This window comes from Panthera pardus, unplaced genomic scaffold (assembly GCF_024362965.1).
Source record: "Panthera pardus isolate Hobbes unplaced genomic scaffold, ASM2436296v1 HiC_scaffold_7, whole genome shotgun sequence".
Taxonomy (NCBI): Eukaryota; Metazoa; Chordata; class Mammalia; order Carnivora; family Felidae; genus Panthera; species Panthera pardus.
Window position 1 is genome coordinate 82,226,101 of NW_026527002.1, and position 11,898 is coordinate 82,237,998.

Sequence of the window (11,898 nt, forward strand, 5' to 3'; positions counted from 1 at the left end):
AGAGAAGGTAGATGTCCAGGGCGTAGCCGTGTGCGCCTGACTCCACAGGACCCATGTGTGCTCAGGATTCTTTATTAAAGGATGAGGGAGGGGGTGGTGGGACAGACCCACAGGAATGCCCTGCCCAAGGCCTCCCCACATGGGACCGGGTGAGGCATGGACAGACAGGCAGGCTGTGCACATCTTCTCGGCAGAGGCACCCCGTTTTCCATGCATCCTCAAGGCACTGGGCTGGTTTGGGGGGAAGGGTTGGGTGCCGAGGGGTGGGGAGGTGACAGGCCAGAGCAGCCTGCCTGATGATCTGTGCCCCCAGGAGTTCACTCCCTGCTCACCGTCCTCAGCAGGGGCCAGGGAGACACTGCCTCCACCCTGGGATCCAAAAAGGAACCCCTCCCCGCCCCCCAAGGGAGCCTTCCCCATCCCCCATCCCCACCGTGGCAACTCCAGTATAGCCAAAGGGAAGGAGGATGTGGAGTTGAACAGGTGCTGGGTGGGGCAGGGGCAGCACAGGTCTTGAGGCGGCCGCCCAGACACCTCCTGAAGACCCCTGTCTTATCAGGCCACATCTGTGAGTCCGGGCACATCTGACCCGACAGGGCCTTGGGGTTTCCAGTACGGAGAAGGGGCAGGCCTCAGGCCAACGGCACCCAGGAGGTGCAGAGAGCTGGTGTTGAAGCATCTCCACGGATGCGTGTGCTCATGAGGGAGACCCAGGTCAAGGCTTGGGCCAGGCCACCTGCCTCCTCCAAGAGGCAAGAGTCCCCGAGGCTCTGCATCTGTCCCCGGTGGGCACCCCAGCACGTGGCCACCCTAGGGGCCGCAGCAGCTCCCCAAGGGTCCGTTGACTCAGCCTCTGTGAGCTCCATGGCCTTGTCTGAGAACTGCACTCGACATGCAACTCTGCCAGCCCCCTGGTTGGTCCTGACTCTTGACCCTCTTACACACCCCAGTCTCCAGCCACGACCCCGAGCCAAGGTCTGCTGCCGGGAAGTCCTTGGTCAGCCTCTTCTGAGGCCCTATCACAGGGACCACGGAGCTCTGAGGTAACCACCACCCCCCACAAGCTCGCACGCAAGGTTAACAAGGGCGGTGACAAGGTCAGGGAGTGTCACCTCCACTGAGCCTTGTTAGGCAAATGGGAGTTGCCACCTGTGATGAGCTGTGTGCCGGGAGGAGGCATCTGCCTGACCACCAATACCTGGCCCCCATCCCCAGCCTCAACATCACCATGGTGCCCTGCCCAGCGGTGTTCCAGGACACAGCACCCCAGGAGACATGGGCACGGGCACCAGTAAGGCCAGTGGGACCCAGCTCCCCCTCCCGAGAGCACAACTAGCACCCCCACGACCCCAGCAGGTTGAGGGCAGCCACTCTGGACAGTACTTTATTGAGTTCCTCGGACCCCTGGGCAGGATCACACGGATTCCTGGGGCACTGGCACTTTCCACCAGCGCTGGCCTGTGCCCGGTCTGCCATCCCTGAGCAGGGCAGGAAGGAGCCCCATGAGGGCAGAGAGGCCTTCCGGGGGAGGGGGTGTGGCTGGGAGGAGGCAGTGGACAGCCGAGCCCCCTCCCTAGCACGCAGGTGGGCGACGGGCCCTGGCTATCGGCAGCGAGGACCTGCCGTGGAGCAGCTCAGGCCCCGACCACCGGGGCCTCGTAGTTGAGCACGTAGTAGTCGTGGACGTACATGAGCACGGCCACTGGCTGCCCAATGATGAGCGTCAGCCACACAGCTGCGTTGCCGTAGTTTCCCTGGAAGAAGCGGCTCACTATCCATGCCAGGGGTATCTGGGGACACGGGGCCACAGTCAGTGGGCCGTAGTGGCCACAGACAGGGCTGGCGGCTCCCGGGGCAGCGGGAGAGGGTGGCTGCAGAGGGAATGCTCACCTGAGCCATCATGCCTGTGAAGGCCCAGAGGCGGAACATGTGCAGGGGGATGCTCACCAGGTACTACGGGGGGAGCGAAAGGATCAGCTGCCTCTTCGGGCCACACACACACACACCCCACCCACCCTAAGGTGAGGCCATGATGCCTGCAGAGCACTGACCTCATGGAAGAAGGCCGAGGCAAAGAACACCCCCATCCTGGCTACCCACTTGCTGCTGCCCCGTCGAAGCATGGGCTTGTAGAAGTGCCTGTGGAGGGAGGGGGCCGTGGGATGGGTGTCCGGGACCACACGAAACTGCACACCCACCAGGCACATTCCTGCCCATGCCCACCTGAGGCACCACTTGTGCACAGGGATGTTCCAGTTCTGCCAGAAGTAAGTGACGGACTCAGAGTTCCTAGGAACAGACAGCGACAGTGAGTGACCAGCTGGCACCGTGGCCCGGCCCAGCCCCCAGCCCCACGCCCAAGGCCACCCACCACCAGTCCCGGTAGAACTCCCGGTCTCCAAACTGCATGAGCTCAGCCACGGCGTTCATGCACGAGTGGAAGAACCAGTAGAAGAAGATGAGCCAGATGAGGTGGTTGGGGACCTGTGGTTGGGGGGAGGCAGGTGCCAGGTTCCAGAACACCCCACCCGCCGGCTCACTCGTGCCCCACTCTACCCAGCCCTGTGGCTCACCGCCAGCTTCAGCAGGCGCTCAACGATGCGTGAATAATCCATATCCTGCAGAGACAGAGCTGAGCTGGCTCCCCGAGCCGCAGCCCCGCCCCCACCCGTCATCCCCCACCCCACCACAGGAGAGCCTGACCCCTCACCTTGAAAGGCTTCATGGAGTTCTGGATGGTGGGGACCATCCACTGCAAAAGAGGGCACACCGTCAGCCCCCTGGCTACCCTGAGCTCCCGCTCCGGCCCGGCCCCGCCCGGCCCCGCCCGGCCCCGCATACCTGCTGGATCAGCCCCACCTGCAGCTGAGTCAAGAACAGCTGAGGGAAGAAGCAGAGCAGCAGGCTGAGTGCCCCAGCAGCCAGCAGACCCCAGCCCCTCGAGGCACCACCGCCCGCCTCTATCCTCACCATCTCAAGGAGCCGCCGCAGCAGGAAGCGCTTTCGGATGCGGGGAGAACGGGGAAAGTTGAGCTCGTAGCACAGAGTAGGAGCAAAGAGGAAGTAGTACAGATCTGGAATGGCAGGGTGGGGCTAGGGGGCCTGCTCCGTGCTATCCCTCCCTGGCTGCCCTCTAGCCACACCCCGGGAAGGGTCCTCACCACGGTAGTTCAGGTTGTCTGGGTAGCTCACGGTGCACGGGGCCGCTCCCCCGTTGGCCTTCTTACCTGCAGAAGCTACAAGCAAGTTGGGGCGGGAGTGGGGTGGGGTGGGGGGGGGTGGCACGTGAGGCCTCGCTGCTGCCCAGGTCTGGCCCCGTGGCAGGTGGCACAGGCTCCAAGGCCCCAGCCCCAGGCAGCCCCTCACCAGACTTGGCTTTGGCCTTGGCTTTTCGCTCTCGGCACCACAGGTTGACGTCCCGGTAGGAGACGAGCTTGAGGAAGAGGATGGTGTACACCATCAGAGCCAGCACGGAGCCCACTGCGGGAGAGGCAGGCTCAGGCCACAGCCCCCCCACACCACCCGCGGGAGAGCCACGGCCACGGGCACAGCCCCTGTGGTTGACCTGGGTCTCTCCTGCGGGCCCAAGACAGGCTGGAACGGGTGGGATGAGGGAAGGGGCACACCTGGAGTGATGGACTCAAGCAGCAAGGCCACAGCAGCCGGGAAGCAGAGAATGGTGGCCAGGTTGACCACGTGCAGCAGCAACCCTGCCTGTTCCGTCAAGGCACCCTGGGGGGGGGGGGGGGGGGGCGGGGGCAGCGTGCTCAGCCAGAGCCCCCACTCCCTGGGGAAGGGCTGCCAGGCCTGGGGCACAGGCCCTCCCAGGGAAGCTACACACAGCCTGAAACACAGGCCTAATGAGGAGAGCAGACCTCTAGGCAGGGCAGGGGACACGAAGGCACTGCTTACCACTGCCAGGCGCTTCTCCACCTGGAATGCAGCCACAGCAAAGACATTGGCCACTGAGGATGGAAGTGCCATGGGGCGATTCAGGCCCAGGTCAAGGCCTGTCCCCACCCGAAGCCCTCCCTGGCTCCCAGCTCACCAATAACTAGGCACAGGGCAGGCCAGCTGTAGGGGTCCTTCAGGAACAGAGACACCACCTGGATGGGGTCCACCAAGATGCCATACCTGGGGACGGGGGTGGGGGGTGGGGATGAGGGCCTGAGCAGGTGGGGAGAGGCCTCAGGGGCAGGGTAGGGGCCCTGGGGAAGACACTCACTTGATGAGGTTTTCTAAAAATAACCGTGCATTGCTCAAGATCTGCAAGAGAGAGGAAGGGCACAGCCCCATGAGCCTTGGCCACAGGGCACCCACCCCAGCTCGTCCCAGCACCTATAGCGGCAGGAGCCCTGGGTCCGGATGGCAACCCGCACCTGCAAACCCAGGACGCAAGCCCTGTCTGACCTCCACGCCAACGCTGAGACTTACCACCCACCTCACCCCACACTGGTGCAGGGACAGCAAGTCTTGCCATTGCCCCCATCACCCCAGACATGATACTGGCGTCTGCGGTGGTGCAAAACGACCTGACGCCTAGCAGCCCTCATCTGTCCCACTGAGTTGGTGACGGCCCCAAGGCCCAAGCCTGCCCAAGAATGTCCTTGCAGTGCCTCACCGAAAACTTGCAGTGCCTGGGTGAGCGGCAGGTGCCACACCAGGGGTGCCCACACCCTGGGGAGTGGGGAGAAGCAGCAGACCAGAGTTCTAAGGGGCTCAGCAGCCAGGCCTGGAGTGCCACTTGGTGCTTGGGCCCCTGCCCTTCTCCCGCTATCCCTGTAGCATCCAAGCCTGGACACGTGGCCCCAGAGCAGCTTCCAAGGGCAGAAACCCCCTCAAGCTGGGCTCCTGGCTCCAGCCTGGGGCTGGGGAGCGGCTTCCCTCTGCAGGCACCCGGGTCTCCTCCTCCACCCACAACACACACACCCTGCCAAATGCCCCAAGCTCAGGCCCTGACCAGGGCTCATGGTAGGTCCTGTGGAAAAGTGATGCCGGCAAGGGGACACTCATGGGTCCCCTGACTGCCAGGTAAGGACTTTGCACAGAGATGACAAACAGGGACGGGGGTCCTGCCCTCCCGAGCCACCCGCCTGACCTGCCAACCTCCTGCCAGGCACAGATGTGCTGCCATCACACCTGGTAGTGGCCTGTCCTGAGAGCCCACAGCAGGCAGGAGCCAGAGCTGCTAACGGGCAGCGCTCACCTCAAGGCCCAGGCCACGGAGGGACGCAGCAAGCAGCCTAAACATGGGACACGATCTCCTTCAGCAAGGGGGCAGTGGAGGCACCGGAAGCAGGGGAAAGGTTTTGGGTCTGCGCCAGGCACCGGAAGCAGGGGAAAGGTTTTGGGTCTGCGCCAAAGGGCCAGGCAGGCCCAAGGGCTGCAGGGAACACAGGTTGCTGCTCAGGCTGCCAGTACAAACCCAGCCCAAGCATGGCCTCCAGAGGCCAAGGACACAACACCTCCTGAGATGACGTCAGGCAGGCGTTTGACCCACCATCCCCTTGCCTAGCCAGCTTCCCACCCACCAGACTGTGTTGCCCCCCCACAGCTCCCTGGAGAGCCTTCTCGGGCCACCGGCAGGGAGGGCGTGGGTGTGCCTGGAGCCCCTTCCACATGGGTAACCACCGGAGCCGTACCCGAGGCCGTCATGTCGGGGCAAGGGTCAAAGGCCTCTGGCCACATCAGTCTGAGTGGTGGGGGCTGGACCCAGACAGGAGCTTGCCCCCTGCCCCACCCTGTGGGCTTGCCCCTTTGAGCCCTGGGCTCTAGCTGTTTCTGGGCCAGGGCTGCTGGCCCCACCCCCATAAGGTGCCAGCGGGAACCGGGCCCCAGAGGCAGGGGCCACAGCCAGGCCACACGGTGAGGTGGGGGCAAGAGCTCTGTCTAATCCCTTCGTGGGGGCACCTAGGACAAAGGTTGAGGGAGAGAGGCCAGGTGCCCTCAGAGTCGGGGCTTGGGGCTGCCAGACTAAGCCCAAGAGCCATCCGCTAAACCCTGCTCCCCGCCAGGCCAGGCCTGCCAGGGGTTCCACGCCCACAAGGGCCATTCAGAACAGCAGAAGAAACTCTTTTTTGGACCCCCAAGACCACTCACATGTGCTATTCCTGGGATTCAACAGGGACGAGAGTTGCGTGTGTGGCCGATGCAGGGACCATCACCATAACTTTCCCCCCACCAGCCCAGAGCCCCACACAACCCAGCCACATAAGCTCTGGCCCCTTTCCCCCAGAGGGCAGAGCTGGTACCCAGGCAAAGGTCAGCCCCGAACGGAGCCCTGGCCACAGGGACACCTACTCTGACACCATCCTACTCACCAGCATCACCACACACCAATTCAGGATCCCACGATAGTTGCTAAAGCCACTGTCAGAGCTGAACAAAGAATCTTGCAGGCGGTGGCACCTGGTAGGGCAGGAGACGCACCCTCATAAGTAGGCACCAGCAGAGCACCCTGGGCCATGAGAACCCTGGGCAGGACCAAAAGCGGGCTCACTCCTCCAAGTCCAAGGGCAGGTCAGGGCCCAAGAGCCCAGCCAAGTTCAGCCCCTCAGGAGCCAACCTCAGGGCCCGGGGCAGGGCAGACCCCAGCCCCTTCCCCTGAGAGGCTCTCACCCATCCTGGCCCAGGAGGGTGGTCCGTGCCCCATCCAGCCCTCTCTTCTGCCCACACATCCCACTCCCCATCTACAATCACGGGAGAGCCAGGCAGGGACGAGCTCTCAGGGCCGCCAGAAGCCTGGCCTCCCAGGCAGTGGGCAGGGTCACGCCACAAGCGAGAACAGCACAGCTGGCCCTGCCCAGTCCAGGGCTACGCGCAGCTGGAGCACCCCAGGCCAAGAGCCTGGCCTCACTCCCCAGAGGCCTCTGGCTGCCACCATGAACGCTGGCTACAGAGTGGTGATGGGCCCACAGGAAGAGTCCACTCCAGGGATCTACAGGCCCACCTGCAATGCTGTGCAGAAGCGAGGGCCTCACTGAGTCAGCCTATCCTACCACCCAGCACCCTGAGGGACCCCCCCCACCCCCACCCGACCTCAGACAACCTCCTCCTCCGTTTGGCCTACACAGCTTTGAGTCTGCACAGGGATCCAGGCCAAGGGCCAGCTGAGCACCTGGACTTACACGCACCTTCCCGGGCTCAGAGGCCCAACCCTCATACATTCACGTAGCCTCCAATTGTTTCTAAAAAATCATAACCTGTCCCAGCTCGGCCACAGGATGAGCGCTGTGTTCCTGCCCAGAGCGAGGGGGGCGAGAGGAGCCCACCCAGGTGTCAGATGCCTAAGGGCAGAGAGGTCTCCCCCAGAAGCAGGAAAAGGCAACTTCAGTGCCCACCCACGAGAGTTCCCACCTACTGCTGAGGTCGGGGACACATAAGCAGACTCTCACATCCCTGCCTGGTCCTCCGGGTGACACAGAGGTAGAGGAAGGGCCACAGCACGGCTGGGGCAAGGCCCAGACCCAGCTCCCAGCTCTCTCGGTTTGCGGCCCCACCCCACCCCAGCTGCCGTGCCACCAGGAAGCCCCACACAACATTGAGCAAGGCCTCCGGTTTTGTAAGACGTGAGGCCAGGGACACACATCTCCACCTCTTGAGACACCCAGGTAGGAAAAGTGGGCTCAGGCGTACACACCAGAGTCACAACAGCACAGATGACCTCTCAGTGCCGACCCCACCTCAGTGGCAAGCCTTCCTTTGGTCGGGGTCAACACCTAGACAGCGCCACACAGGAAGTGAGGGACTGGAAAGGCTGAGATGCCACTCAGCACTCTTTAGCGAGGGCAGTGGCAAGGTCTGTACCGCACCTGGCCCATGTCTGACCTCCTTGCATCCAGCTTCCCAGTCTGTCCTGGGCCTGGCGGTGAGGCCACCAGGGGCCCTCTTCTCCCCAAGTCTCTGCACTCGCTTTCCTGTGAGGCCAGCACAGGTCCAGGGCCTCACTCCCCGGAGGGGACAATCTCTGGGCCTGTCCACTAGACAGGGGCCTCCCCAGCCCTTCCGCCAAGTTTGAATCTGTCCACTTTCACTGGAAGTGTCCCAGAGGCCCTGGTGCCACAACCTGCCACCCCCATCTGCACAACGTTTCACAACAGTGTGACCCCTTGCCCGCTTCGGGCCACCAAGGAGACCATGCCGGCTTTATTTTCAGCAATCTCTAAGATGGAAACAGGGGTGGAAACAGGTATTGTTTTCCAAATCTGACACCAAATGATATTATAAAAGCTTTTTCAGATTCCTGTGTCAGGCTCTCAAGGCCTTCCCAACCTGCCCACACCCACTCCCTAGGTCCCCCCCACAGGGCTCCCGACCATCCCCCTGCCCCAGGCAACCCATTTCCACGCACATCAGAGACCCAGGGAAGGAAGCCCACCACCCACCAAAACCCATAAGGCCCAGCCTTGTCGGTGCCCTCAGCAGCAGTGGGCCAGAGGGCAGGCAGGCAGGATATGGCCACAGTCTCCAGAGCTATCTTTGTCACCCTCTCCCCTACTACCAGGGCCACCCACACCTCTGTGCCTTCCAGCGGTCCCACACCTGCTCCCCAGGGCCATTATAACTCATCACGTGTATCATCTCACTCAACTCTCACATCAACTTTGGGAGGTAGGTGCAAAGGAAAACTAAGCCTGGCCAAAGTTCAAAGCTTCCCCAGGGGCACAGCCCTCAAGTGTGGATCACAACTGGGGACCACGTGGTCCAATTCCAGGACCAAGGGGAGCCAGGAGGGGGCAGGCTGCCAGCTCTCCTCCCAGCTGCCACTTCCTCAGCACTTCCTTCACCGGGCCTCGGGGCTGAGCCCTGGGGTACAAGGTAAGGAGGCAGGCTCTGCATCTGGGAAGACCCCAGTGGGAAGGAAGAAACAGAGGGCAACCCAGGAACAAACACCCTGGGAGAGCCCTGAGACTAGAAGGCCCTGCTGGGAGTGTCCATGAGCAGAGAGCCAGATGGCACGGGCAGTGTGTGGGGTGCCCTCTCCTTCCTGCCCCAGAGCCACACCTGGCCATGGCCCGGAAGAAATGAGTTCACACCCAGAGCGTGACCCACCTGCCCAGGCCAAGGCGAGCAGGAAGTGCAGGGAGGGGAGGAGGCCTAGAGCCCAGGGAGCAAGGAGGAATAGGGAGGGAACGGCAATAAGAGGAAAGGAGGGGAGACAATTGAGAGGAGGCTGACAAGGAGATGAGTAGGAGCCAAATCCCAGGAGGGCAGCCAGAGCAAGCTCTGACCCTGGCGGCCCTCTGGGCCCTGGGTCATCGGCCTTTGAGAAACAAGCACACACAGCCTGCACGACCTGGAGACCTGGAGACCAGGAGAGGACCGTCCTTGCCAGCTCCCTCCCCAGCCCTGGGCAGGCCCACCCCTGCCATCTACCGCTCCTCTTCCCAGGGAGCCCAGACTTCCAGGCCTGGCAGACGGGGCTGCCACTTGCTCAGCCCAGCTCTCAGGGACATGGGAGAGGCTTCTGGACAGCTGGCCCTGGCAGAGCAGGGAAGTGACTGCCCATCCCAGAGTGGCAACTTGGCCCAGAGTCAGCACTCCCCATCTTACACAAAAGGACACCAACTCCTGCCACCTCTGGAGGAGAGCATGCTAGCCACGCCCCTGCCTCCTGACCGGCACTTAGCAGAGGGGACTCCAGGACCCTCCGGTCCTTTGCAGCCTCCCTCAGCACCTTCCCAGGCCCGAAGGAAACAAGCCCCTTTCCCCGCCCCCCCCCCCCCCCGACCCCCGACCCTCCTCGCTTCTGCTCCTCCGCCACAGCGCCTTCAGGGACTCCGGGCCTGACCTTTGCTCACACTGCTCAGTGCTGACATCATCTTATCTCTCAGGTGGACTGGGAGCACCACAAGGGCAAGGCCCCTGGCCGCCACACCCACCCTCTCAGCACAGTGAAGAAAGCCTCCGTTCTTGGGTACTGAGAGAGCAAATCCTTGCCAACAGACTGCCTAGTTGCCCACTTCCTCCTTGATAACCTCTAGCCCCAAAGGCGCCCCCAAAGCCAGAGCCCCCGAGGACACCCGGGCCACACTGAAGGCCAGAAGTGGGAGAAGGAGGTTGGAGGCAGCCGACACCCTGTCCTTCCAAGTCCTCCCAGTCAGTACGGTTTCCTCCCCCAACCCCTTCCCGCCAGACCTTCAGATAAACAGGGTGCCCACCTGTGGGCACTTCGAACCCCTCTCCTGTACCCCAGCCAGGGGTTGAGAGTCCCAATACAGGACCCAACTTGTTCGGACAAGGTAAGCAGGGCCCCAGCCCAGCCAGGCACTGGGTGACGGAGGCACGAGTGTGTCAGGAAGGGAGGAAGGGACCCCCGCCAAGACGACTCTCGGGAGGGTCTGCAGTAAGAGAAAGACTCTCACGCTGCCCTGTGCCGACCCTCGGGCAGTCCCAGGCTCCTGCCGGCTGCCTCCCCGGCAGGTCCACCCTCCTATGGGAGACCTCCTACCACCAAGGCACCCCTCACAACCCCCAGGAGAGACCTCCTCAGTTACAAACCACCTGATCGCTCCTTCTTCCAGACGCAGAAAACTTGTGCGTAGCAGAAGCCGGCCGGCCTGGGGGTCAGCGTCCTGGGTTACCCTGAGGAAGAGCCTAAGGACCCACATGAGGACGTGTAGAGAGAGGGGTGGGGGTCTGAAAGCCGGACTGCCGCCGGCTCCCCTCTGGCCCCCACGTGGGTGACCTTGGCAAGTGACTCTCCACTCCTACGCCTCAGTTCCCCCGCAGGGGCCCAAGGGGGGCACACCTGTCCACGCCAAAGTCCGGGAGCCAGGCTCTCCGACTCGGAGCCCGCGCTGCTGCGGTCACGCCCGGGGATGTGGGGAGGGTCTCGGGCAGGGGCTAGGGGTGAGACGCCTCGTCACCTCAGATCCCAGTGGCCGCTGCCCACGTCGGAGTCTCCGTCCTCGCCCTTGTCCGGGGCCGGAGTCGGCGCCGGCGCGTCTCCCCCGGCGCCCACGTCCCGCACCTCCTCTTCCGCCACCGTGGGCCCACCGCCGCCCTGGCTCGAAGGCCGTGAAGCCGTCCTCCGGCGCCGGGAGCCGCCCGCGCCGCCGCGGTCGCCCATCGCCTCAGCCCGCACCCCGTCCCGGCCGAGTCGTGGCCCGCCGGGCTCGCAGCGCCCGAGGCCCGCGGCCCCGCCTCCGGACTCTCGGCCAACGGCCGCCACCGCCCCCTGCCGGACGCCGTAGCCCGCGCGCAGGCCCGGGCCGCCAATCAGCGCGCGCCCTCCGGGCAGCCCGAGGACCACGGTCTGGTCTCTCCGGGAGCCTCTAACTGGCCGGCCGCGGCGGCGCGCGCCCGTTTGTAGTCCGCGGGCGCGAGGGGTATTCTGGGAGTCGTGGTCCGTCCCCCACCCCCTCCCCCCGCCCCCGCGCGCGGCACCCTGGGAGCCAGGGCCGCCCAGCGCGGCGCACGCTGGGAGTCACGGTAGCGGGGCTCAGGCGGGAGCGTGTCTGCTGGCGGACGGCCCGCGACCGGGCCGCTGCCCCGCGGGCCTCAGCGTCTCTGCGGAACTCGTCAGGCTTCCTGGCAGCTGCGGGCCGCCCCTGACCGCTTGCCTGCTTCTTATCCCAGTGTGTAAACACCGGGTTTCGTCATTCCCCAGCCGAGGCGCGCAGTGTGGGGTGTAGATTGTGGAGAACTGCCTCTTGCGTTACCGTCCGGCCGCCCACGTCCCTGGGGATTCGCCTCGCCCACCACCCAGCGTGTTGGTCCCGGAGCGCGCGGCGCGGCGCAGTTGTGCTCCACGAGCCCTCTGGTTACCACCGCAGAAGCACCCTCTTTACTCCGGCTTAGGTTGTTCCAACAAGCGCCAGACCAAAAGATGGAGCAAGAGAAAGCCCTCCCAGGCCCCGTGTCCCTGGGAAGCCCGCCCGGCCCACTGACCCTACC

The 11,898-nt window shown here is 64.0% G+C and overlaps 1 protein-coding gene across 2 annotated transcripts; it reads right to left on the bottom strand.

The window, feature by feature from the left end:
* Positions 1-58: 58 nt before the first annotated feature.
* Positions 59-11,292, bottom strand: DGAT1 (diacylglycerol O-acyltransferase 1). Of its 2 annotated transcripts, none has more exons than XM_019435164.2 (17): positions 10,869-11,292; positions 6,321-6,408; positions 4,226-4,266; positions 4,049-4,134; positions 3,913-3,965; positions 3,627-3,732; positions 3,367-3,480; positions 3,162-3,236; positions 2,971-3,074; positions 2,842-2,880; positions 2,711-2,752; positions 2,574-2,618; positions 2,372-2,484; positions 2,224-2,289; positions 2,052-2,139; positions 1,891-1,953; positions 59-1,790 (listed from the first exon to the last, which is right to left on the bottom strand). In XM_019435164.2, exons 1-17 carry the CDS (start codon positions 11,069-11,071, stop codon positions 1,635-1,637), a joined length of 1,482 nt encoding a protein of 493 aa, XP_019290709.1. In that variant the 5' UTR covers positions 11,072-11,292; the 3' UTR covers positions 59-1,634. The 2 variants fall into 2 exon arrangements, with proteins under 2 accessions (XP_019290709.1, XP_019290711.2); XM_019435166.2 differs by lacking the exon at positions 10,869-11,292 and adding an exon at positions 6,619-6,829.
* Positions 11,293-11,898: the final 606 nt, after the last annotated feature.

What these genes read in the sequence shown, in the direction of transcription:
- DGAT1 (XM_019435164.2), bottom strand. Translation starts at nt 11,071, where the DNA reads ATGGGCGACCGCGGCGGCGCGGGCGGCTCCCGGCGCCGGAGGACGGCT. An exon ending in TGCGGCGGCTCCTTGAGATG is followed by an intron (nt 2,881 to 2,970) that starts GTGAGGATAGAG and finishes TTCTTCCCTCAG; the next exon opens with CTGTTCTTGACTCAGCTGCA. An exon ending in TCACAGGCATGATGGCTCAG is followed by an intron (nt 1,791 to 1,890) that starts GTGAGCATTCCC and finishes CCGTGTCCCCAG; the next exon opens with ATACCCCTGGCATGGATAGT.